The sequence below is a fragment of the Symphodus melops genome, assembly GCF_947650265.1.
Source record: "Symphodus melops genome assembly, chromosome: 18".
In the NCBI taxonomy this organism is placed as follows: Eukaryota; Metazoa; Chordata; class Actinopteri; order Labriformes; family Labridae; genus Symphodus; species Symphodus melops.
Genome location: NC_136708.1, coordinates 16,126,180 through 16,154,171, shown reverse-complemented (window position 1 = coordinate 16,154,171; position 27,992 = coordinate 16,126,180). Strand labels below are relative to the sequence as shown.

Genomic DNA, 27,992 nt, shown 5'->3' with positions numbered 1-27,992 from the left:
GTCCCAAGTCCCTGTGCTGCATTCTGGGAAAGTCTGGAACCCTCTCCATGGGCTGTGCCAACCGCTGACCAACCAGGGGGGTCTGACGGTGCTGTGTTGAATGAGGTGAGATTCGTTAACACCTCTACTCAAATCAAATACCTTTTTCCCCTTCTGTGAGCTACATTTTGGTTAAAAAAAAAATCCTTCCTTCCTATTTCTTTATTTCGTTTGCTGTTGCATGGACTTTGGTTGTGCTTGACAAGTGGTTAACTACATCAAACTTACAGCTACCAGTCCCACTATCTTGTTAAGTTTGATGTTATAGTATTTCTGACATCAAGGACTTTCCAGCACTGCGTTTTCTCCACAGCCGAGGGCCTTGTTTCGTTGATGAACCTGTCACCCTGGTCACAGAACAGATGCATGTTTAATATACTTCACTTGATTTTAATGAAAGTGAAATGGCAGCTCATTTTAGAAACAAACCAAGGTTTTCCTCACCACTGCTTTGTGTTGCACTACGTTGTGAAGATTTTTTTTAACCCTCATTCCCTGTCATGTTGAAATATACACTTAACCAAACATATGGTCGATAACTTTCTTATTCACCCGCCCTTTCTAAACCTTTATATGGATAATTATATAGACGTAAATAAAAGGAATGACCATCTTCAGACAGCAGTCATTTTAGCCGATGTCATGCTAACGGTTGGAAGTCAAAAATGCAGTTTTAACGTTGTAATCTATATCTCAAATATATTTAGAATCTAGGCTAGTGTTGGGCCTTTAGATTGATCAGAACATTGAAAGACAATAAATAGTGAAACGTGGAAGAAAATATGGCCAAACTTCAAATAAAAACAACATAGCTATTTGATAACCCGAGGTCAGACAACTTCAGCGCTAGCATTTATACTCTTGCTAGATTACTTTTAGCTAGGAAGAGTGGAACGTGCTTGACTGTAAGTGTTTGGTAGTGTTATGATATAATTTAAAAGGTGTTCATTCTTTGTAAAGCTAATGTTAGCAAGGAAGTGGTAGAATACTACTTAGCATTAGCTGTTGTTTTTAGTTAGCTAATGCCTTATTAAACATGTGTATTTAGCTTTATGTAGCTCGTGTCCTGTATCCAGACAGATTTCATTATCATTTCAGTTGCTCATTGGTCACTTTTCTACAATTAAATGACTTAGAACAAAGCTGAACAACATTACAACACACTTGAGACTCCCAATCTAGGCATCATAAGAGTAAAACAGCCAGATCTGTGAATATGGTAGAAAATGCCTCATTTGCCTTAGTTTGCTCTGTTGTGACTGAAGGAGAGGGACTTTTTTCAGTAAGGTAAAAACCTAATGACATTGCGTTTGTTATTAAATTGAGTTTTAATTTTTTTTCATGCATATCACCTCAATTTGTGAGCGGTCTCGCTGTGAGAATGGTGACCTCATTGGCAGTGCTGCAAGAGTGTGAAAACACCTTATAATAATGCCTGTGAAAGAGAGAAGGTTGAGGTTAATTGCTTTGTTTGTATTTATACCGTATTTATGGATCTAATTTCGGTGCAATGTTTATCTCAGTTATTGTTTAAATAACCAGCACACAACCAGGAAGAAGTGCTTTGATTTTTCTATGAAGTCTTGGCAGCCACTTTCGGTGGTGTTATTGAGTCCTAGAAGAGAAATTTTCTTTCCACTCTGTCCCTTTCCTTAAGAAAGAAGTATGATTGCAGGGTCAGCAGCATAGCACCTCCAGAGCTGTTGGTGATCTCTGGCCTTTGAGTTGATTGTCTCTTTGCTCACTGACATTTTTTCCCAAGTAACCTAAAGAAGAATTAATGTGAACAAACATTTAAGCAACGTTTTTCAAGTTCTCTCCTTTCCTTGTGGGTTTGGAGATGAGCACTATTTTCCACTTACCTCTATCCCTGAGGAATACTTTGTGTTTGTTTACTGCCTTTGTGTGCAATAAACATTGGACATGGGTGACTTTAATAACAAACATTAACAGACCTCTACAAGGAGTGTCAGGATGCTAATTGGCAGGTTCAGTCTCAAGACAGCAATGATCTGTCAAACTATGAGCCAATAATCTGCAACACAAACTAATTAAAAACATTTCATTATTGCCTAGTTCAGACATCAACAGAGCAGACATTAAAAAGTTATACAAGGCAACCCTGATTGGTCTGATAGACTGACATGTAGAAAGGTCACACTGCTTAAATTGTAATTTTTTTGCATGAATCTGTGATGCAATCTAGTTTGGCTCTGTAGAAAATATTAGTTTCAGATGTTGTCAACATATTAAGCATGAATTAAGCCTAGTGAGTTATCAATATCAATGATATGGGTTTATGTCTTCGCTGATGAAATGTTTCATTCAATTTCGTTGAAATACAGATTTTATAGTTTAATAGTCTTACTTAAATGTTACTTTTCTCAAAAGCAACATTTGGTGTATTTACATCTTCATTGATTTGAAAACAGAGTTCTTTTTGCAGAATGCAGCCAGGATTTTTTGGGGGACTATTTACTGAAACCAATAGCTTGTGTTGACCCTCTAACTTCCATTGTGTATGGGGTTATAATTTAGAAAACCTAAACTTCAGAGCATGACTGCCCCATTATGTGGACTGACAGTGAAAGAATAATGTTATCAAAAAAAAAAAAAAAGTTTTTAACTTGGTAACTTGAGGGATTTTTGCATACTTGCATACTTGCATACTTTAAGGGTTGTGGCTGTTGCCTTGCGTTTGGTGTTGGCAGTGCACTCTGGTCCTTGTCTTATACAGACATGTTTGTGCACACATGTACTTACACAGTCACACAGAGAGAGCATTTACCCCACAGGGAGCAGACAGTTTGGAAAGCACTGCACTGCATTTTCCCTGCTGTCCCTTGCCTAAACTTGACAATAAAACAAGCTGTTATTTCAGTCTTCTCCAATTCAGCTATATTGGCATGGACATGTAGTGTTGCCAAAGCATATTGTACAAGGTCTACATTGCAAATTTAACAATGCACCTCTTTCTCTTCCTTATCTCTTTCTACCTCTTTGACTGTGCTGATTGAAGTGTGTGGTGATGGACCTGCCTCCCTCACACTATCACCGTCTTTCTAAGTAATTCCAAAGAGTAGAGTGTGAGTGCCTGTGTGCGTGTGTGTGTGTGTATTGGTGAGAGTGAAAGAGAGAGAGAGTCGGTGCTATTCTTGGCCAGCTGGGGAAGTCTTGGCTCCCGATCGTATGGGAAAAGTGCTCTTGGCCAAGTCTTTAGCCGAAGCATTCCTTTATGCTGTTCTCTTGAAACACTCAAACAGAGGCAAACACACAAACTAGGGTTCTGTCACTTAGTAGGACATTGAATCGACTTATACTCGTTCTTTCGAGACTAAGCTTTGAATGCTACATGTTAATAGAGAAACCATGGAGCTCACTTTAATCTGCTGCCTTCATCCGAAAATGTGGAGTTTCTAGTGTGTTGTTTTCTATCTCTCCCTTGTGATTTCTCTCACTTACACATTTACACTGTCAGGCCTACACACACACACACACACACACACACACACACACACACACACACACACACACACACACACACACACACACACGTCACACACAATGAATGTGGATTCTTTCTCAAGCACACACCGGGAAGAAAAAGTGCTGTCTCAAAAGAGAGATTTCTAGTAGTACTACAATATGCCCTGAGGCCCAAAGCCAGTTTCACTGTCACTCACTCACTTTCTCTATCTCACTCACTCTCTCTCTCTTTCTCTCTCCGTCTCATAGACTCACACACGCGGAATTCTGCACAATATTCTCAAATCAATTGCCTGAGGGAGGTTGTCTGAATGACTTCTATCAGCTAATAGATCTCTTAAGTCTCTTTTTCGTTGTCCCCGTAGCTCTCTTTTCCTTCCTTCCTCTCCCTCTCTTTATTTGTTCTTTGTCCTTCAATCTGCCATGCCACTACAAGGTGACATCACCGTCTCCCTCCATCTTCTCTCTGCTCCTCCAAAATGTTCTTGTCAGTTTTTCTCCCACCTCGCACTCCCTCGTCTCCTTCTCCTCCCCTCTTTTCACCTCTTCTCGCCCCTTCTCTTTTGTTCCTCACACTTTTTTTTTTATCTTCTCTTCTTTCTCCTGTTCTACCACGAAGTGCAAATCCTTACATGACAACTGTCAAACTAAAAAAAAATGCACAGTGGCAGTGGTTGTCTGCAAGAATTTTTTTTTTGTTGTTGAAATGTGATCAAAAGGTTAGTGTGTGTGTGTGTGTGTGTGTGTGTGTGTGTCTGCGTGTGTGGTAGTGTGTGTTCCTTCTAAAATATGTTCTTTTCAATCCATGAGACAGCTGCATGCATGCAGAAGAATTCTACACACAAGGGCCTTTTTATTTTATTTTTTTGCTAACACAAACACACACACACTCTGTGGGACACAGCACTCAGCCTTTCCTTATTTTTTTTTTCTTTAAAAAGCCAACCCAGAGAATGTCACTAAGATGGAATTTCTTTTTATCCATTTCCGTGTGTACAATTTGATTGTGTGCAAAAGTGACACTGAAAGAATAAGAGACACTCACAATGAGACAAGCCACGCAAAGCCTGTGAAGTTTTAGACTGTCTGTGTTTGAACGTCTTCTCCAAACCCTGAAATACTAAGTTGTTGCTCTCTCTCAAACCTAGCATCGACAGCAAGTGACCTACATATTTTAATAGTAGCATTAGCATGTTAACCCTTTTTCATAGGTCAGGAATCACTGAATAATGTACAATAAACAGTGATACATTTATTGAGCTGATGACTTTTCTAAATTAATTACAAATAAGAAGCGTTTGATTAACAAGGGTATAAGAGTCCAACATCTGCATATTAGTCAATATTACCAACAAGTGCTGGGTTGTGTTTAATATCTAAGTGTCTGTGATTGCAGAGACACAGGAAGTTCCGGAGACTTCCACTTCAGCAACATTTTTAGCTTGGAAGCATAGTCTTGTTGAATGTGTTTTCATTGGATTTATGAAGCTGTTTGAATTCAGATGACATGTTCTGTACATTGTTTGGCTGAGAGTCAAAATGACTGAGGAAAGACTTTTTCTTCAAAGAGTATAACAGGTCTCTTCAGTATCTGTAATACGTAAACTCTCTGATTCAATGGTCACTGAAGGATGTTCTTTGAAACGATTAGTTTAAGAAAAGCCAGCATACGCTGTCTTTGATAGTCAGTGAATCAGAGTTTGTGTTTTCAGATAATGTGTGTCCACTTATTTAAAATCCAATTATTGCTGTAGTCTTTGTGGCATCATGTTATTTTTTTGTATATCTCTGTCCTTGCTGAAGTCTGAGACATCCACACACTTTGCCCTGGAGCTAAATTTTCCGTGCCAAGGTGAAGGATGACAATCCATGTTTTTGCTCATCTCAAAGCAAAAATGATTAACAAGGTCAATTTTTGTCATATTGTAAAGATATACTCATAACATTGTCTGTCTGCCAGCAACACACAATATGCTTCTCTCTGCAGATTTTGCCCAATAGGCAACTATTTACCCTTGTGGGAGTCTGACAATAATCAGCATTGCAATTCAGCATGATTATATACATTTGATTATATTGAGTGACATGCGCATGGCTTTATTTTTCTCCAAGTCCGTTGATGTGATTGCCACACAGCTTAGAGAGGACACATTTGCAGACAGCATGCGGACACCTGTGGCGCATGATGTCATTGTTTTGTGTTTGCCTGGCCACTGAAGTTCTTTTCTTTGGATGATGGCTCTGCTTGTGTGTCCTGTTGCGTCTCAGGATGTGTTTTTCTGTGCAGAGCAGAGTCCTTTGATAATGCGTGTGCTCAAGCAGTGCTGCTGCCCGTCTGACATTTTTGTCCTTTTTGCCTCTAAAAAGGTGGAACACATTATTCACAGACAAGGACACACGCTGAGCAGTCGCCCACCTCTCCTTCAGTCACACACTGCCTACTCCCCCCGTGCCCATTCATGCCAATTAGTGCCAGTCTGCCTTCCTGTGTCCACTACAGCAGGACGAGTTACCTTTAGAGAACATAACAGTCTCTGTCCTTCACTTTTTATGTATAAAAAAAGGCTGTAAATCTTTTAACTCCAATAGTATTCTATTTAGTAGCTGACAGCTTATGAATAAAATTCATAGCTGTTGTGTTTATATCAGAAGGCTGCCTTATAAGCTATTGTATTGTATTCGTTATTAGCTTGTGAGTGTTGGAGAGAGACAGTTTCTAGACAACAAAAAAAATACTTTTACCCTTCTGACCTTTAACTGAAGTGACAAGACGACAATCAGATGATGAAGAAGAAGACCTGGGTTTTTGAGTAATGCCCTTATTAACAATTTCTTAAACTTTACACACCAAAATAATTTACCATTACATTTAGTAACTAGTTGTATCAATACAGATGTGTCAATATTACATGTAACCCTGAGTTATTGACATAAAAGCGAATGGGGTTGTTTGAAGTCTTTATGTTATCGCATTAAGAAATTCAATACAAAACTACACATATCATACTAAGAGCACTTTACCATGGTTCTCTTACTGTAAACTGTCTCCTTAGGCCCCTAATAATGAGGAAAAAGTCCATGCTCTCTGTCTTTTGTCTGCTCAACTTTTCAGAAAATTTGATCTCAAACCAGCAATCTCGAGATTTTCCTTCATGATGTCATAAAGGGCAGTAACCCCTCCCCCATGTGGGTGACACTCCCACAGCTAGGCGTTTGTTCTGCCCTCTACGTCTGCTTTTCCAGCTCAAACGAAAGGGCATGGTGCAAGAAACCACGGCAACGTCCCCTTCCAGAGAGGGGCGGGGTCAGACACTGCTCATTTGCATTTAAAGCTGTAGACACAGAAAAGGCCTGTTCTGAGCAACGCTTAACATGTAGGGGTTTTATGCATGATAAAACACAGGGTCAGAGTGGATTTATATCAAGACACTTCAGAGACCTGTTTTGTCATCTATCACATTCAAGCTCAAAATCAAGCTTCACTTAATTATCAAAAAAGGAGACATCCTTTAACATCTTTTTGATCTACCACCAGTCAAAATAAATCGAAAGTCTCTTTAATTCTTATTTCAATGAGTGGCTTTTTGTTCGTAGAGTCAGGATAAAGTAAAGAGTGAAGGTTGTGTGGGTAGAACGAATGAATGGGGTGTGTAGGGATGAATGGCCTGAATTACATTTATCTGTCCCTTCTATTTCAATCCTGTCTCTCTTTTTTCCTTGTCCTTTTTCTTTCTGCAGCTGCCTCCCTGCCTTCATTTCACTTGTTGTCCTTTTTGTTCCAGTATCACACATTCCCCAAACAGGATTATAAATACTGTCTTTGAAATAATATTGTCGTGTTGAAGTGTACGCCTTCCCTTAAATAACTGTGTTGTACATTTGCCTAAACAGTATGTGTCTGAATGTCATTCATGGCTGCTATTGTGAGTATATTTGTGAGCGAGTGTGTGAATGCATGCATAGTGAAGAAGTGGGAGTGGGTTGGGTTCGTGTGCGTGTATGCATGTCTGCATGTCTGCAATATTTACGCATTTGTGTGTCTGCATGTGTTTGTACTCGGCAGGATTATACAGCAATAGAGGAGCTTAGCAGTGATTTGCCCATCCATTCCAGTCCCTCCCTAATCCTGCACAAATACACACATATACACAACTTCTTTATGTGTTTGTGTGTGTGTGTGTGTGTGTGTGTGTGACTAGGACGGATCTAATAGTGTGTGTGGATTAGTCGGTTTGTGAATGGGATGTGGCTTGGGCTGAAGTGGCACACTGCACTGCCAGAGAGTTAACACAGCCTGGCAGAGAACAGGGAGAGGTGAAAGGGTTCGAAAGGGGGTTGCTGGTGAACGTGGCACGGTTGTGAGGACTCTGCTAACATGATTATATAATGATTACAAAAGGTTATGAATAAGGAGCACATGACTGTGATATGATTAAGATGTTGTAGGCACATGCTTTTTAAAGCCGGGCTTGCAGTCATCTTCATTGTATATAGGTGTGTGTATTTGTGTGTGAATGTGTCGAATAGCGGGCTCACACACACAGACACAGAGATGGAATAACAAGAGAGATGAGACAGAGACAAACAGGTGAAATAGATGTAAAAAGTGCGGGTATGAAAGGCGGGAAGTGGGGATTCTGTTGTCGTAACCAGTGTTTGTGTGTGGAGTTTGCGGGGGTGACAGAGAGAGCAAGAGAGTCTGTGTGGGTGAGAGAGAGAGAAGTCTGTGATATGTATATAGCTGTGTGAGTATGTGTGTGTGTGTGTGTGTATGCGTGGGTCTTTGTGTGTGTGTGTATATATATAGAAGCTTTTGAGTAGTTTCCTTAGTGACTGGCTCTGACTGCAACTGTGCTCTGCTCTGCTCAAAGACAGAAGAAATGAGCAACGCAGAAGACGAGAGAAGAGGAGCGTTTTTCTGAGGAAATATGACTGCTCTTACATCAATTCTACATTCAAACTTTCACTTTACTAAGACTTGACATAGTAAGACTTTAAGAGCATCAGGAAGCTGAAAATTACATTGATTAATTTTTACATTTGTCCTGGTTACAGGTCAGCAGAATTCTTGTTTCCTAAGAGTGAGTCACGTTAACATTGTTGTACTGATAACAAAAAAAAAAAGAGATGGAATATGTGCATTCGAATACACTTCACAAGCGTATCATGCATTCATTAAATAGCTAGAGACCTGGGTGAGTACATGCAGAGACGTAACTCATGAGAAATCGACAGGTTTATGAAGAGCTGGTTGGGTTCATAGAAGATAAAACATGCATTTTGCAGAAGCAGTGACACTTCATATTGGCCAGTTATGATAGAATTGGGATAGTCTATAAATAATATATTGGTCTCTTGCTGTACTTACATCCTTCCAAAACAGGTTTATTGGTCAAAGTGGTGAGACAACAACAAAAATGCGACGAAACTTGATATTTTATGTGGTTCTAGAGTTTTGGGCTTTGAAACAGAAGGGAGGGTTTGTGCGGTATCTGGGTTGGTTAAAGGGCGTTGACGTGTGGCCACTTTAGCTGGACCGAGAAAGTCTCAGATGAAGAGACAGACAAGCTGAAAAATACATTTCACAGACAGAAGAAATTACCATCGAAAATATTTGAAATCCCTCGAAATATGCCTCTCTCTTCTCCTCTCGCTTGGCTTTTTCTACACCCCCACTTTCTCTCTCTCTCTCTCTCTCTCTCTGCTCCTTTGCTTTCACTCGACAACAGATTGTACACAAACCCACACAGATGAATTATGATTAAATGCCGAGAGGCTTCAATTAGCTGCCAAGGCAACAGGTTAGAATTTGCTTCGCTGTTGAGGTCACCTGATAAAAAAACAAAAAAAAAACAGATATTGACTGCCAAACAGTCTGCTTTTCTCAGTCTGCTGATTAGATTTTCTGTCTGTCTTGTATATTAAGTTTCTTAACTGTATCTCTTCTTTACTTTTTTCCTTGTTTCTCTCCATCCTGGCCTTTTCCTTTGTAGTGGAATTGTGCAGTAATTGTTAATAAGCAATAATACAGAAAAGAAACTGAGGAACGAGACGTCCTTTATGATGTTATAGCCTTTAACAGTTGGCTTTATTCAGTTGGAAAAGAAAAGTTTTTTTTTTTTATCAACACAGGACGAATTAGTGCTTCATTATTAGCAATTTTGAAGTGTATCTGTTACTTTAACAACAAACAGACGCACACCATAGCAGCTCCAGTGTATTGCTTGGTCACTAATGGTGTAAAAAAATAAAATAAAATGCTTTTATGAAAAATAAAAAATCTAAAAGATTTCTACCTTTAATCCTCTTACCCAGACAAGATTCTCTGGATCAGTTTGTATGATCTCAGTCGTCTCCCCCACATTAACGACAAACTCTGATAAGTCTCCCCTGCAGTAGTTAAACACTCCATGAATAAACGACTCTGAATGCCAGGATTCATATCAAGCTGACGGGAAGAACGACCAACACAAACAGGATGTGTTCTTAGTGCATGTTTAGATCCACTGGGCCTAGTGGGAATTACTACAATCCTGCATATATCTGTGTGTGTGTCTGTGTGTTTTCACATCTTCTGAGAGAATGAGTGCTCACATCTTGCCTGTGCGTGCTGCATCTCTTAGCATTGAGGAGAACATTTCATCTATATTTACTTTCAAATGGTGTTTTAACTAGGTCAGCTAACTAACAGAAATAGACCGCTGGAGACGTGCAGTGACGAAATCAGTGATGACATCTAGTGGTAGAATACAGGAAGTGCAGCCTATGCAAATACTATAAGTAAATATTGCAAAATGGCATGTATTCTTTCATGAAGGGAACTCAGAACTGTATGTTTTATGGGAGATGTATGCTTAATTTGTTAGTTTTGATCATTTAGAGTGGTACCACTGAGTGCATTAAGTTGTGTGTTGGTTGTCTGCCATGTTTTTTTTTTTTTTACTTTCACATCTGGGGATGATACAAGCTATCATGAAACAATTTGTGAAGTAATCAAAAACAGGTTTATTAATCACAAATGCTAAAACTGTCTTGTCAAGATTTCTAAAATGTGGAAATGTGATTGTGTTTTCTGTTCAAATAAATAGTGAACACATAATCTGATTTAGAGATGATTTCATTAAAAAATACATGTTGAAACAAGTATCAGGAAGACATTGATTTGTCTATTAGTTTGACATTTTTAAGGTCAAATTGTACCATTGAATCACAAAAAAGGACAGATGTACTGTATTAAGACTTCAGCCTTTGATACACACGCCTGTACAACCATGTGTCACTCTTCATGTACTCTCTCTCTCTCTCTCTCTCTCTAATCTCGACTGCTCACTCACTCCCTCCCTCCTTCTTTTTCCCTCCCACACTCACCCTCTCTGCCCTTCTCACTGAAACAACCTCCCACCCTCTCTCTCTCTCTCTCTCTCTCTCTCTCTCTCTCTCTCTCTCTCTCTGTCTTTCTCTCGTTCTCTTTTCACTGCTTGTAAGCGCTCTCTGGGCGTGCAGCCAGCTGGAGTGTGTGTGTTTTTTGAATGAATACCTGATGAAGTTGGCCGAGTGAACCGCGGGAGGGGCCCGGGAGTGTGCGTGTATCTGTGCGATGTGTGTGTATGTGTGTGTGAGGCAGACAGTGTGAGCGCTCTGGCTCGCGTTCAGCCCCCTTGCATAATACACGTTGGAGCTCTGCATGCGGGACTCCCTCCCTGTGGGCGTGTGCTAGTGTAGGCTACCAAACGTGTGAGTGTGTGTGTGTGCGTGTGCGTGTGTGTGCGTGTATCTGTGTGTGATCACCTGAGAGCTGTGTGTATCAGTGGTATGGGAGCCTCTTGCATCACTGTCAAGATTTAGGTGGAACTGTTTGAGTTTGGGAGGCGGTGGGAAAGGGTAGGAGCAGTTTGTAGCACACTGAATCTACTCAGGATTTCAGCTCAGGGTGGGTGGGTGGGGGTGGGGGGGACTCCTCAGGGTGCTTAGCGAGGCACACAGCGGAGAGAGAAGTTAAGGGAGGAAAGAAATGAGAGTGGACAGAGAGGGAGCATGCTGCAGAAGTGGGCTACTCCTGCCACCCTGGTGAGTACAGTTCACAGTTTTGCTTTGAATGAAGTGTGTGTGTGGGAGCCAGAGAGAGAGGGAGAGTAAGCGTGTGCATGTTTGTGTGTGCGTCTTGAAAGCTTGTCTTGTTGTATCACATTATGCCATTCGTAAGTGCGTACTGCGTCTGCCCTACTTTTCCTGCAATCGTCATCGCTTATTTCTCACATTTGGTGGCGTTCTTAAATGTTTCCTCTGCCTGCTTCTCTCTCTCTCTCTCTCTCTCTCTCTCTCTCTCTTTTTTGTCCTCCCTTTTTTCTTCACACATTTCTCTCATTCCTCTCAGGCTCCCCCTTTTCTGTCTGTCTACCTCCCCCGCCCCAACCTCAGGGTTGTCGAGGGGTGAGAAAGTGCAAGTCATGCAACACTGCCGAAGTGTTTGTTTTTAAATGTGTCTAAGTTTTCTCTCTCACAGTCATTTGTTTCTCTCCATCTTTGTTTCTCTTTGTTTGTGTAACTCTTAACCACTCTCTCTCTCTCTCTCTCTCTCTCTCTCTCTCTTGCTTGTCTTTTTTCCTCCACTCCCTCTCTCTTCTTGCTTCATCCCCTGCTTCTCTAACTTCCCGTCTCCATCTGTCCTCCATTACTCCCTCACTGTCTGACCATACTCCCATGTGTGCGTGTGTTTGTTGTTGTTTGTGTGTAGTGGAGAGTGGCAGCCTTGTCAGAGTTCCCAGTCTGGCAAGGGTCCCTGTGATGCACACATACACACACACACACACACACACACACACACACACACACGTATGCAAACACACACACCCGTACTAATGAAAAACCACAGAGAGGAAGAAAAAGAGAAGAAGAGAGAAGTATAAGCCTGCAGCAACACTGTACTTTCCAGTCGAACTAAATTTAGAAGTGAGATAACACATCACGTTGGACTTATCCCTTTGATCATGATTATGACTAGGCGATCTCAGACACACACACACACACACACACACACACACACACACACACAGCTCAACAGAATTATGCAGCACATTTGCACCAGTCTTGATATTGATGTAGCATTTAGGTATCTTTATGGTTATGCAGACAAATCAGTGACATGTGGGTTTATTGATGGCTGAAGAACACAGAGCAGTTGTGAGTGAGTGTTTCTGTGTGTGTGTGTGTGTGTGTGTGTGTGTGTGTGTGTGTGTGTGTGTGTGTGTGTGTGTGTGTGTGTGTGTGTGTGTGTGTGTGTGTGTGTGTGTGCGCGTGTGTGCGTTTAATTATCTGATGTATCACAAGACACAAGGCAGCACATTGTGTAACCTGCTGTCTGTGTTTGGCATGTTGGGATGGTTCACTCTCACATGCTCAGACTGAGATCCTGCTTGCTGATCGAAATATTGACCTCTTAATGTTTCTACAAAAACTTTAAAAAATATATATTTCCAGGTTCCCTGACTCAGATCAGACCCCCCCTTCCCCCAAAGTCTCTCCTGTTCACTATAATTGATTTTTTTTCCAGCCATACCTGTTTCTCTGCAATATTTATGTCACAAAGATCAGACAGTTTGAATACTTTATAATTCTTCTGTTGATCTATATGATTTCTTTATGTTAAACAGAATGTACAGCTGTACCATATAATGGAGAAGAATGACTCATACACACCTCCACTGGGGTTTTTTTTTTTTTTTTTACCATAGAAGGATAGTACCGTGTATACTGCACGACTGAATGATTCAGGTTACTGACTCACACACATTGTTTGTTCACTGTTACTAGTGTCCCAGACAACACACACACACACACATATACACACACAATCACTGGCACTTTGGTAAGGTCGGTCATTGTATTTGTGAATGTGTGTGAGAATGAGAGAGACTCAAGCACATGGAGGACAGACGGCTCTGGTTACAGGTCATCTGATATCCACACTCACAAACACACACACCTACATACACACACACACACACACACAAGCTGCAACTCAGCAAGATCCAGGTGACTTAGCTTTTCAGTGAATGTGTGTTTGAGTGTCAGTTTCAGTGAAGAAATACTCTCTCTTCTGGTAATGTAGGTCACTTGTACTGGCCTCTCTCCCTCTCTTAGTCTCCCATATGTTCTGGGCATGTCTTCCCTCTTTTATCCCCTCTTATGTTACTTGCTTTCTGCCTCTCTTTATCCCTCCTACAGTTTATTGATCCTTCAATAGAATTTTCATTCATTTATTGTTTTCTTTTTTTTTTTCTTTTTTTTTTTAAGTCCACTTTTTGGATTTTTATTAAGACAGGACAGTGGATAGAGAGAGACCAGGTAAATGACCCGAAGCAAATGAGCCACAGGTCAGTTAATATAAGTGTACTGTACTGTAAAGCTCAGCAGCTACCACACACTATCCTTTTCAATAATGTTACATTTCTTCCTGGGTTCTCAGACACCTTTTATCACATGCCAGAGTGATCTGTCGGAAACGACGTGCCTCTCTTTGATAAAAGCTCTCATCTATGGCAGCATGACAGATCTGCTGCTGGATGCACACACTGGCAGCGTTTGATGTGACAGCTGATATGAAATGTCTCTGAGAGCTCTCATGCACATAACTGTACTCTTATCTCAAACGTGTTAATTTGAGCACAAGTGTGTTCAATTGAAGCAATAGAATTTGCCTTGGTCATTTTTTTTTCTTTTTTTTTTTCTTTCTCATCTACCCACAGTCACTGACTTCATGACGCAGCATGAGCAGTAGGTGTGGTGTAGGGTGGATGCCAGGAGAGAAGAGGCATAGACAATTGGATACATTACGAACAATACAAAAACCATTAGACGGAAGAATGATAATTGAGAAAGGAGTTATAAAGGAGGAGAGGTATGCAGGTGGGAGTATGAGAAGAGTAGAGTGGAGGTAGACTGAAGGAGAGAGAGGCAGAGAAGATTGCATCTCACAGAGCTACAGCACTTCCAAGCACACCTCTGAGTCATGCCTGCTCGATGTAACAGATGGTGTGTAGAGGAGAATGCACGCATGCGCATGCTCAAACTCTACAACAAAGCCCGCATGTGTGTGCATGCAGTTGTCCTCCAGCACAGTATGTGCGTATACGTTTGTGTGCGTTTCCTTCTCCAGTCTCTGAAGTGTCGTAGTACAGCGCTGGGACATTTTAAAGTCACATGAATTTGCTTGAGAAGCGAGGCACCCTTTGCCCTACAGAAAACACACACACAGGCAAACATACACACAGTGGGTGCAATTCATATCGACCAAAGGACTTGTAAACACACCTCAGGACATTTCAGAGGTGTTGACCCAGTCATTTTGGATTAAAGTTCAGATCTTTAGTAGCTTTGCAGAGACAAAGCTCAGTGTCATCACTTATACAAAGGGGTCGTGTGTACGAGTCTAATAAGAGTAAAGTTAGCAACCATTGCGGTCTTATGCTCAGTGATGTCACCTGACCAGTTACATGAATGTCATTATATGCTTTAAATCTGATTCATGTCTGGAGGTTCTTGGTGTACCCAGCGAACGATGATAAATGTCTAAATGTTAAGTAATCATGTCGAACAAGAGGCTTCTGTTGCTCTGATAAGTTAGCTCAACTACAGTATGAAGATAAGTTTCCCTTGTTTGCTCGGCAGAGCAAGATATGAAGCCCACTTAAAATCACTAAGTCTTGTTTGAAGACTGATTTGTTATTGGCTGCCTTAGACTTAATCACCATGAGGGTTCATTAGTGTCTTCTTGATAAAACTTTGATTACTTTTAAAGAGGACTTCCATGATTTAAGTGGTTCACAATCGACACAAGTTGGATTTCACATCTTTTAGGTGGAAGGAAATTTTCAGAGTTAAACTTCATATTTAATTTCATATATGCAAAATATCAATACAATACAATACAATCATACTTGAATAGATTTCTGCACCCTCTGTTCTCACATGAGAACAGAGGGTGCAGAAATCTATTCAGAGAAGTGCTCTTTTAGTTCTCTAGATCGAAGTATGAACACTTCACATTCAATCATACTCAACCCTCGACGATGTTAACTTATACTGGCATTGTAAACTTTAAACTGAGATGATAACTTGTCATATCTTGTATTGCATTCTGTGTGTTGTTGCTGCAAGAGAACTCTGCTTGCTGTGCATACTTTGCACTAGTTTGTAGTGTTAGTGTTAGTCAACTGATACTCGGCCCACTTTCAAGTGTGCAAAAGTGAAGTCTTTAAAGTTGCACAAACACTTGAGCTAAGCGTACGTGCTTTAGTGCACTCGGGGAGCTTTGTGTCAAGGAAAGCACACCTGTCAGCATAATTGAATATACCCAGGTGTCAGTGTTTGAATAAGAAAGACAGTATGTAGGCATACAGTATGTGGATAGATGTGTGTTGTTGTGTGTGTGTGCTAGAAATGCCTCTACATTATTCATGTGATTCACACTCAGCTCTCCATCTTTTACAGCAGGGGGTCTTCGCTAACAGATGGCACATATACAATAGGTACGCACTTACACTGTATATTGAGTACAGCACAGACTTTCATCAAAGGTTTAAGTACAGCAGATGCTGAAAACCTCTTTAAATTGTTTATGTTACTATTATTGACCACAACAATTTTCCCATGGAATCCGAAACATTTTACAACTAAAAATTACATACTCCATTGATAGCACTGCTCATCATTTGGTCACAGTTCATTTTGTTCACTAACGTACTATTTAATATGAAATGGCTCTACTGTATTGTAGTAGCCAATTTATGTCCATTTCTCACTAATCACCTCTTTGTTTTTCCCACCAGCAGGCTCAGCAGTATTATTTTTCAAGGGGATGCTGCAAGCTTGTACATTTCGCATGGCGTCATTTCGTCTGTCTTTACTGTCTTTATGGTTCTTGCGTTGGTTAATTAAGGCTGCAGTCTAAAAGGCTAACTGTTGTATTTACATATGTATCTGTTTGAAATCCATAACATCTCCTAATGCTCCTCCTTCTCTCTCTTTCTCTCTCACAGGATTGTGCTGGGTGCCGGCAGGCTTGCTTTTGCAGGGAAATGATTCCACATGAAGTGCGACGCACTCGACCCCCTGTCGTCCTCGGCGGCAGCACTAGCAGGTGTGATGTCGTGAGTCTCTCCCCTACCACGCTGAGCTCACCCTTCAGCCACTGAAGACCCCTGGACCAAAGATTGCCCTACCCCTGCCCCTTACCACTTCCCTCCCAATATCTTTATCTCCATCTTTAATCCTTACTCACCTGCTTGTTAGGGCCTGGATTTTCTTTGAGATCTGAAAGACCTGATTCAAAGACCTTGACTGTACTGGACAGAGGGTGAAAGAGACAAAAAAAAAAAACATTGGGAAAGTTAATAACAAGAAAGACCATCAAAAGTGCGAAAAAGTAATGAGAAAGTGAGCTAGAAAGTCAAAGAAAGGCAACAAAAACAGAGAAAAGGCTAAAGAAGTCCAAAAGTGAAGGAAAGATAACGAAAATACAGTTGAGGGAAGTGAGGTGAAGTCAGCATGAAGTCCAACCAGGAACGCAGTAATGAGTGTTTGCCCCCAAAGAAGAGGGAGCTACCCTCTAGTACATTAGCATCTGAAACTCGCTCACCCACAATACCACCTTCCAGTGACAGCCAGCGCTCAGAGAACTTGGCGTGGCTTGCCAGTGTGGCTGGTGGGAATGAAAGTGGTGTGGGTGGGCATGGTAGCTCCAGTCAGTCTGATGGAGCCCAGTATAAATCCTTCTTCTCTACATCAGACTCTTCATCATCTTCCTCCTCACTCAGGCTAGTCTCATCTCTTCCCACAGTATACACATCCCCCCTGTCACAGACCACAGTTGGAGGAACTGTCCATTACACCCAACTGCCTCCCAACCTGCAGTTCATAGCTTCACCCTACCCCTCCCCATATGCAGGCTACATCTCCCCTCAACTGCTTCCACCACCTCCACCACCTCCCCCAATTTCTTCTTCCTCCTCCTCTTTTGCCGCACAGAGATCCTCGCATATGGAGACAGTCCTTGCTCCTTCACAGGCCTCCAAACATGACCAGCAGAGAGCATGCATAGGGCGTACCTCCATGCCTCCACCTCCCACAGATCCTTCCCATCACCATGTTCAAATGTCAACATCCCTGAGGACTGTTCCGTCGCATCATCACCAAGGAGGTGTTCATCTTCATCCCAGTGCTGTGCATGCCCACCATTCTTTGGGACATGGTTTGTCCCAGGTTGTGGTGCAGTACATGGATGGGCCTACAAGGAAAGAGGAAGGTGGCTCCAGACCCAGAGAGCTTCACAATGGAGAGCTGGAGAGGGGTCGGCGGTTTGGAGCATCCCCCGAGTCCGGCCACTCCAAATCGGGGAGCAAATCAAGAGAGTCCACTTCTTCTTTGACCTCGTACGAGGCTCGCCAGCTGGTTCTACCTTCAGACTACTCTACTCATGATCCCTCAGGGTTGAGAACATCGGTTATGCTAATGCCCAACAGCCACGCAGACCACCAGCTGGTATCATCAAGACCCAGCCCAGATAAACTTTTTACCTCTGCCCCTGCACATCTGGAGAAAGGGGGCATCCTTGTGGGCAAACCGGTTAATCGAACACCAACCCCCTCTAGCACCACCCCTACTTTCACGTTTCCAACGCCATTGAGTGTCAACAGTCTTAAAGCTGCTGCCAGCACTCTGTCACCCCAGACCGTTATTCAGACTACTCATAATGCTACAGAGTCTCTATCAATGGGGCTTTCCACCTCTAGTATCTACCAACAGCCACCCATCATTGGTTATATTGCAGGGGGCAGTGGGGGTCAGCATACACCAATTAGCTACCACACCAGCCTACAACAACACTTACTCATTCCTGGCACCCAACCGGTTATTATCCCTGTAAGTGGAGGTGGAGTTACCACATTGGAATCAGTAACATCATCCACCCAGGCTGCACCTTTTCCCACCACACTCCCACACACATACATTGCCGCCACTGCTCCCAAAGGAGAAACTCTGGAAACCCCCAGTGGCTCGTACCACCAAGCCACTTCAGGTGCAGTGGTCCAAGCCCAGCTTCATCTTCCCCTTGTTCCTGCACCTCCAGGGCTGGCTGCTACTTCAGCTCCTCCTCAAACATCGAGTACAGTGTTGCCCCCATCGTTGCCCCCATATTTCATTAAGGGCTCCATCATCCAGCTGGCTGATGGGGAACTGAAACGTGTGGAAGATCTGAAGACTGAGGACTTCATCCAGAGCGCAGAGATCAGCAGTGAGCTGAAAATTGACTCATCCACAGTGGAGCGCATCGAAGGGAGCCACTCCTCATCCAACTTTGCTGTGGTTCAGTTTTCTGTTGGTGAGCACCGTGCACAGGTGAGAAAATTATGTATCTCTTCATAGTGTTTGTGGTCCACAGTCTGTGATGGTTATCTTGACTCATTGTAGTGATTGTGCTGGAACCTTTGGATTAAGAGTTGATTAGATATAGATTGACTATATATATATATATATAGTTTAATGCTGTGCCAAGATTGTAGGCCTAATTGTGGTTGCATGAGTGAACTATGACTATTAATGAGATCTCTTACAAGGCTACACTTATAGGTGGAGTTATTCATCTTATATGACATGTGTTGAGTTGCTTGCGTATTAATGAATAATAATGGTGATTCTCAGGGGACTATGCTATTTCCTCTGTAATTATGTTCAATGTACCACGATGGCAGTCATGTAACATACATGATCTGATGAAGGGCTTCAAAGGGGTTCAACGTATAGAGTATTTGATCTTTCCACATGCTTTCATTTAAATTATGCAATAAATCTATAGGAACGTGGATGCACACACATTCTTACTGCTGCAGGTAGTACTTTGCAAATGTTAGCATTTTCATTACGTTTTTTGTAAGTAATAAGAGCTTGCTTTTGAAAAACCGAAAGGACAGGTTTAAAAGTTAGCTAAGGTTACAAGCTTTATTTCCATGGGATAATAATTTTTCATAGATATAACAATCTCTTTTCGAAGATCTCTTTAATTTTCAGTTAGCGTCTACTTCCATGCAACAATCTCTGTTTTCTGACTCCAGTTCTTTTTAACTCCTTCAAACAAACGTACACATTAATATTCTTACAAACTTACCCTTCACACTGACTTTATCGGTGTGCGTTAAAGCCAGTTAATCTATTTCATCTGTCCAAGCTGTGACTCGTCCACCCACATAGCACATCTCTAGCCATCTCTCCTGCCCCCGGCTGCTCTTTGATACTATACCCCACAAAACCTGACAATTTTTCAAAGACGTACTCCATCAGTGGCTCTTGTGGTGGTAGCAGCTTTGAGTCCACACTCGGAGGACTCACTGAGAAGTCAAAAATTATGTAATACTGGAGGGAAAATATTGCTTGACGTTTGCTTTGAGAGGGTGTGTGATACATCTTACACTTGAATCGTTCTTGACAATGTTCTTTCTCGTTCACTTTTTCCTCGCTCCTCCTCTTGCTCAACCCTCTTCCTTTGTAAAATGGCCTTTTCATCTACATCTCTGTAGCTTCCTCCAATCCTACCTTTTCATTCTCTCTGCAATATTTCAGATCATCTTTCACTTCTTTCACCTGACTTGTCTTATCTCTCTTACTTCTTACCCTTAATTTATCAAGAGCTGAAAAGCTTCATTCTGACATTTCACCATCATGCTATACAACCGAATGATAGTGTTCATTTATTGATGTTTTGCCAACAATATCCAACTCTGTCTCTCACAAACCAATCAGACTTATCACATAACCATCTCCTCGATTTCTAAAAAACCCAAAATGTCCCAAAACTTCTCTCATTCAGCTAAATATAGATGAAAACTAACCACCATGTAATTTCAGGCGAGCAGCAATCTCTCTCCTTGCTTATGATAAAAGACCTGTGCGTATATATAAACCTTTATGAATTATTGTTGAGTATTTGGTATAGGAAGTGGTTATACTATTTCAGGCTTGTAACTTTAACATGCTTTTGATTTTACTGCTGTTCCATAACAGGCAGTCCCACCTGTTTAATGAATGCCACTGCCACTAACATTCTCACTGTCAAACAGTGGCTCTTAGGATAATGTTTGAAAAAAAAAACAAGCAATGTCTAGATAGGAAAGTTGTTGGCATGGGTATGCAGTGGTGAGGCTAGTTTGTCTAAGAGGTTATTCCTCTCACCCAAAGGTGTGAACGTAAGAGTGTATGTTTGTATGTCTCTGTTCTGTGATTGACTGTGACCATAGACTGTATAACAAGATGCACAACATGACAGCACTTGAAAAAGTGAAGCCAAAACATGTGTCAGCCTTCGGACTGGCAGCTTTGAGATGGAACACAACCAACACTAGCGAAACACACAAGCCTGCAATGGGGGTATTTTGGTTTCACTGTTGTAAGTGTAATTGATCGTGGACGGTTGGGAGGTGTTTCAACCATTGTCATTTTCTGAAAACAAATGACACCTTAGAATGTGCTTGTACATTTGTGTTGCTTCTCTGGTGATGAATATCAGAATCAGCTTTATTGGCCAGGTATACACAAGGAATTTAACTTAGTCCGACTGCTCTTTATGTACAGTGTGCATTAAATATGATTAATTAACTAAACAATATAAACAAGTAATTAAAGACGAATATGTACAAGACTAAATTAGATAACAGTGTAGTGGTGAGTAGTGCAACAGGATGATGAAGTAAACATGAGGTGGTTATTTTTTCAGTATTTACTATTTAGTGTGCGTAGATTATCATATGTTATATGTTGTAGAAAGATAAATCCTGTACTATGTATGGTGTACATGTGTATTTGTGTTAATGAATCCTTCTATCATTTACTTCTCCAGGTGAGTGTGGAGGTCTTGGTGGAGTACCCCTTCTTCGTCTTTGGCCAAGGCTGGTCCTCATGCTGCCCCGACCGGACCACCCAGCTCCTTGAGTTGCCCTGCACCAAGCTTTCTGTGGGCGATGTTTGTATTTCACTCACACTCAAGAACCTGAAGAACGGATCTCTAAAGAAGACTCAGCCCCTAGAGCTGCCCCCACCTGCCTCCGTCCCGGCCTCGAGCCACGGGCACCTCAAACCCCACCGAGCTGGATCAGATGCTCCCCAAAGCTGCAGTGGAGGAAGCTTCAGGCACTGCGAGCGGGAGAACGGCATCAGCCAGAGGGGGAAAGGTGTAAGTGGTAATGGGAGAGATGGGGGCAAAAAAGTGGAAAATGGGGATCTTAATGCAGAAGCCGACTCCAGTAAACCATCAGGAAGCAGGAAACGGAGATGGTCTGCCCCTGAAGGTCGGAAAGTTGAAAAATCTGAGGAGGAGCCTCCTTTGACCCTGCCCAAACCTTCCTTCATCCCTCATGAGGTGAAAATCAGCATTGAGGGAAGGTCAAATATTGGCAAGTGAAGGCCAGCAGGACATAAATGACCATTGGAACTTGGAAATAAAAACATAAATGGATTCTACAAAAAATGAATGCCCACATTAATGTCTCATTTGTTTTGGTTTCAAAGTGTTCTGTTTTTATTTTTCTATCTTAAATACTGTACTGTAGAGGTTAACATACCCTACATGGTGTCACCTTACATTAAGTTCATGTACTTTATAACACATTTTTATCGGTAGGTTTGATATCACACAAGCAATTAGTGCTGATTTGGAAGTTTTCATGAGAAAAGAGATTTGTGTTTTTAATGTTTAGAGTTGGCTGTGCGGCACACTCATGCAATGCTTGATGGAACTTCTTGGCTTGACAACACGTGATTTAGAATGCTAATTTGATTAGCACACAATTAGCTGTTACCCCTGTCTCGAGGAAAAATAACTTTCCCACATCTGGACTCACAAGAAATTATGCAATGTCAGCTGAGCCTGTGCATGAAGGATTTGTGGGTTCTAAAAGAAAATCATTTTCTAAATCAGCATTGGAATGGAGAAAGAAAAACACAGTTCTTGTTTAAATGATAAAAGAATCAATTGTCACAGTGTCATCAGGGTGTGCCAGACATTTAAAACATGCCAGTGAAGTCATCAGGTGGTGCCCGTGTGCCTCACAATAGAACGATAACAGCACTTACTCTGTTTAGCTTAATTACAGTGTCATTTAGCATTTTATTTTTTTTCCTTAACCATTCATCTTCTATCTCTTCAGATAGTTGTTTTCAATGATTGTCAAAAAAAAAAACTTTAATCAGGGGTCATTTAGTCAAAGAATGAACCTATATGTTGGTCAATGTTTATGTAAAAAATGTGAGATACCCAAACATTACACAAACAATTGCATTCACACTGGGTTGGCAAACTTCAATTTAAGAGGAAGACTTCATACAATCCTCATCTTTTTGGATGAATTGCTTTATATATTTTTGTATCGTGATTAGAAAAGGCTGCGTGAGAAGAACCGAGAAGATTCTGCGTGTCAGTTCAGAGAGGGTCAAGATGTTTCAAAGCACTTAAAAAAAGAAACCTGTAACACTCACCATACAGCCGAGAAAATTGATGTCTCTTCATTTACGCAGTACTGTATGTTTTTAGTTTATTTTTTCTATTTTGACGAGGGGAGAAAGTGGCAGCAGCACTTTGGAGAGGTGAGGCTTTTAAAGAAGTCAAAGGGGGGTCACGGGAATGGATGTGCCATGGGATTTTATAAGAAAGGGAGGATTTTGGCAGGTTTAAGTAGATGGTTAGAGGAAAAAAATTGCGATAAAAGGAATGAGAAACAACAGTTTTTCAGCATGTGCACTAGCTTGCAATGCTACAGCTCCGGAAAAGTATCAAAATGTGTTTTGAAAGTTTGCATTCTAACAAAGAAAAGGCTTTGAAACAAACCCGTTGATGATTCAATTAGATTGAGATCATTGGTTTAGGAGCTCACGCCACAGAATACTGAAGGGTGTCATAAATTTGTTACGTTTGCGTGACTGTGCCAGAGTGTGTGCGACATTGGTCTGTGTCTGACCGTACACACACGTACGCTTACACAAACACAGACAGTACGAACCGTCTCTGAAACTCAACGTACTGTATTCATTGACACTAGTTGACTGACGTTGGATTAATGCAGTCAACAGTACAGTGTGTTTGTGTAAGTGTGTGTGTTAGTGTATGAGTGTATGTGAACTGTGTATAGGAAAGGAGATACTCATATGATATATAGACAGTGCTAAATGTCCAGTGTTTCTACTTGGAGTTGTACTTAAGAAAACCTTGCAATTTGCACATTAGGAGGAGGAAGAAAAATGTGGAGACGTCAGCTTTTATAAACTACCCTGCCTTGAAACGAGCCGGAGTCCACCTAACACACTGGAGGAGAGCAGGGTTATTTTGTTCCTCGCAAGCCACTCATCAGCTTGTCACGATGTTTCTCAGCAACACACCTCATGTCAAACAACATTTTGAGTTTTCAGGAACACAACCAACAAAACCAGGATTTTCATCACGTGCCTGTCTACTGAATTTCCTGGCATTAGTGGAAGAAGCACCCTTTTTCATGAGTCATTTTTCCTGCTGTTGAGTGTGTAGGGACTAGGATTCAGTTTTGAACACGGCCTGTGCATTTAGCTTGCACATTTTTTTTTTTTTTTTTCAAAGATGTAGCAGTTACCTCAACAGACACGCTTGCTTAGTTGTCCAGGTCTGAGCTTTTTTTCAAGTATTGGTTGAAATTGGCAGGTTTTCTATCTCGGCTAATTGACTCATGTGGTCATGAGATTATTTCTTTCATGCTTCATGTAACAGTCAATGAAAGTCTGTGCTCAGCTGTTAGCTTAGCATTGTCAAATTTCTGGTACAGTAAAGGCGGTGGAGATGATGGCTCCCTGCAGGCCTATCTGTTGAGATTTCTACTCAGCCTCTGTCTTCAGTTAATGGCAGAGGTTATTTTTGAGTTCACAGTGTTGTCTGTTGCCTCAAAGATGTGGATGGTTCTTTTTTTCATCCCGCTGATGATATAAGCTGTGTTTGGCAGTGCTGTTTCAGGTGGCTGGAGGATGGTAGGATGGATACATGCTCAGATGGATGTAGAATTGATGAGTAGGTGAAGTAGTTGGGGGCAGATGGAGGGTTACGGTGAGTAAGTGTGAGATTTGAAAATGCTTTATTTTTTTATAATAAAACAGGGTTTCTCAGATCAACTTCATCGCAGGAGTTCATTTTAATTTCTTCCTTTTCCTATTGAAACAACGTCATTATCAGCTGAACAAACAGCTGAATGTGTGTATGTGTGCGTGCACCCAATTAGTGTGTGTGTCTGTTTTGTAACTGTATGTTCTGTACATGTCTCTTTTTTTGTCCAACCCCCAAGAACCACTACATGTAAACAAACATGTCAGCCACTCAGACCGTCAAACTTTTATTTCAAGTTAAAACTCAACAATACTTTTTCAGCCAAAACCAAGTAAAACTGTTGTTACTTTGGTTTCTTTAGAAAGCAATAGTAAGAAAATGTTCAGGCTCTCATGTTGTTGTATAAGGGGACTACACACACATGCATACACACACACACAAGCACAGTCATTCTGCAACAACCATTTAATAAAAGTCGTCAAGGATTAAAACTAAAACAACTTCCCTTTTCTTCCTGCAGAAAAGATACAATCTCACCGTAGTCCTAAAACTATTTTATATTAATTATCGAAAATACCAAGAGCTAGCATCAGTCCCCTTATCATGCAGTACATTTAAATCTTAAGTACATTTAATCTTAAGTGATTGCAGTTGCAACATTAGTTGCCCGTTTTTCAGGGAAGTGTCTTGTATATGCAGTAACTGAAATATAACCCCACAAAACCTCCGCAGTCCCAGCTGGCCAAAGGAGTAACAAACTCTTTTGTCACACCCAGCTGACGCCAGCAGACATTTTGACTCCGCCCAGGTCTGCCTTGTTGCCACGACTCCCGTAGTGACCTCGTTGATGTTGTTTCAGGTACCCAATCATAGCCAGCCAGCCTCGCAAGCAACTCCTCCTGAGGCAAACCAATCAATTAACCCTCAACAACCGTTAGCTACCTTTCTGTGCAGCCTGGTCTGGACTGCCCTCCTAAATTCACCAAGCTTTTTATATTTGGTCTCCTTTTCACTACTGGCTTTTACTGATCTTTTAAGTAGAAATGCATGCTTTAATAATAGACTGAAACAAAGCAATCAGCAATGTAGACATATTGTGAATGCAGAAAAGAGCAGCACTTTTTACAAGTGTTTTGGTCTAGTTTTGATTTCATAAGATTTTCCCAAGTTCAACCATTTAACCCCTCTTGAGATATACCACAATGTGCAATACTTACATTATGTTTTCACCCTATTTTGCTGTGCCAAGTGTTAGTAGCATAGTCCTACTCCAGTGTCTCCTTCCTGTTAAAGCCCTGTGTGTGTTTCTGTCTGTTTAAGTGTGTGTGTGGCATCTTTTAAATGAGAGTCAGAATGTTTGTGAAGAGAAACGAAACCAACCCCCCCCCCCCCCCCCCCCCCCCCGTCCTTGTGGCCTTCCTCAATTTGAGAGCATGTGTCATGACTCCTTGGTGTAAATGTGTGTGTATATATGTACCGGATTGTTTCCTCTTCTACTCATCTGTGATATCATGACCTTCAACGGTTCACAGTGAGACCCACAGAAAAAAAGAAACCTCATTGCTAGTGGGGACCACTTTTTTTGTAAAAAAGAAAAAAAAAGAAAAAGAAAAATGAAAAAAAAAAACAACAGAGATGCACATGTAAGTAGATTTAAAAGACTTGATAACGTTTCAGCACTTTCTAATCCTAGGTTGGGGTCGGTCCTACCCCCTCTGTCTCAGACCGAAACCTTCCTCAGGAGTAACATTCATTCGAAAAAAAAAAAACAGACAGAGAGAATGAGAATGAAAAAAGGGGGTGAATAGGGATGAAAAAGAGAGATGGTTTAAGTTTTTGCACATCACCTTGCGGTAACCTTGTGTTTTTCTGTCTGTGCTCCATCTTGATTGGCGCCCGGCGTGTTCTTGGGTCCAACGGGCCGAGGTGTTTGGTGGTTCCTTGGTTCTTTTCTTTTAGGAAAACCTTTACTCATGGAATACATCCCTTCTTTTTTGTGTTTGGGTTTGTTTGGAACCTTTTCCACCCTACACCAACCAGACTGTGCTGTTTATTGTAAGTTTTAGTTAGGTTCCCAAATTTGAGTTCTAATTCGACAAAAGTGTATGTAGGCAGATAAGCATGGCTCGGTTTGGTTGTCCGGTGTGAAAACGGTGCATAACAAACTTAGCTTTTTTTGCATTGTCTTTGGTGCAGGAGCTTTTTCTATGTTTTTGGTCTCCTTGTAGCACTCATTATAATGTCAGGGGACTTAAAACTATGTAGAGAATGTGTCATTGTTGAGTTTTTATGACAAGCTTCCTCACCAGAGGAACACTGATAATGTCTTCTTTTTTTGAATTGGCTTGCACAATTACAAATAAATGAATGTTGGTGTGTGAGCTTTGACTTTTCGATGAGAAAAAAAAGGCATGTGTGCTCTTGTTTCTTGATGTTTGTACTTTCGTTTTTTGCAAAAAAAAAAAAAAAAAAGGATGTGTTTTTGGCACTTTGTTGTGTTTTAAAAGTGAACAGAATTCGATCAGGATTCCTTTTTTCTCTCTTTTTTCTTTTTTTTGTATGACGTCTTCAATGTCCATAGCGCTGGATAACCAACTCAGGCAGAAAGAAGAAAAACCCAGAGAGGCCCACATAACAGTGTAGTTTCACCCCAATCAAATTGCATAGTGGGCTGTTTAAAATGGGTTATAAGATATGTAAATGTATTACATACAATTTGATATGATTAACATATGACTATTAACTATGAATTATTATTATTATAATACTCTGTGTATTATGCTGAGGACGGCTTGGATTGCTCTTCAGTGTACTTTGTTTGTGTTCTGCAAAGCCACAAACACTTCAGCAGGGGACAGGCTGTATTTCTCGTGACTTTTGACCCCTGGCCAATGCCACGGATGGGGTGGAGATTATCTGTCAGCCGTGCTTCATTTTATTCCCCCAAACCCCCTGTTCTGAACACTTAGCCCTGTGGCTAACAACCAGTCTGTCTAGATGTTTCTCTGTGACACCAAGTAAAGAACTGAGACTTTTTTGGCCCGTGAGCCGTTGGCAGAAAAAACATCAGCACAGACATGCCTTGTCTGGCCTGCAGGGGGCAGCAGCAGCAGCAGATCCCAGCCAACTTGTTTGTACTATATTGTACTCACCAAGTCCCTCTGTCTCACCACCCCTTTCCTCTATAGCTAAGGAGAAACCCTGTAGGTGTATGTATTTGACATCTGTACAAATGCACCTCTTTGAAAAAGAAAATGAAACCTTGACATATCTGGAATCAACGCCTGACTTTTGTCTTTATTTGAACAGCACTAACAATCCCCTGTACTGTTTATAAAATGTTGTTTTACATTGGTGATGA

General features: G+C 41.3%; 1 protein-coding gene across 2 annotated transcripts; it reads left to right on the top strand.

Annotated features, from left to right (window-relative positions):
- atxn1a (ataxin 1a) lies at positions 1-27,992 on the top strand. 2 transcript variants are annotated; one of them, XM_079367371.1, is made up of 3 exons: positions 1-105; positions 16,563-18,921; positions 21,413-27,992. In XM_079367371.1, the coding sequence occupies exons 2-3, from the start codon at positions 17,071-17,073 to the stop codon at positions 21,971-21,973; spliced, it is 2,412 nt and encodes an 803-aa protein (XP_079223497.1). In that variant the 5' UTR covers positions 1-105; positions 16,563-17,070; the 3' UTR covers positions 21,974-27,992. The 2 variants fall into 2 exon arrangements, with proteins under 2 accessions (XP_079223497.1, XP_079223498.1); XM_079367372.1 differs by lacking the exon at positions 1-105 and adding an exon at positions 11,057-11,592.

Coding starts and splice junctions, on each gene's coding strand:
- atxn1a (XM_079367371.1), top strand. CDS start 17,071: ATGAAGTCCAACCAGGAACGCAGTAATGAGTGTTTGCCCCCAAAGAAG. Junction 18,922..21,412: donor TTGGTGAGCACCGTGCACAG/GTGAGAAAATTA, acceptor TTACTTCTCCAG/GTGAGTGTGGAGGTCTTGGT.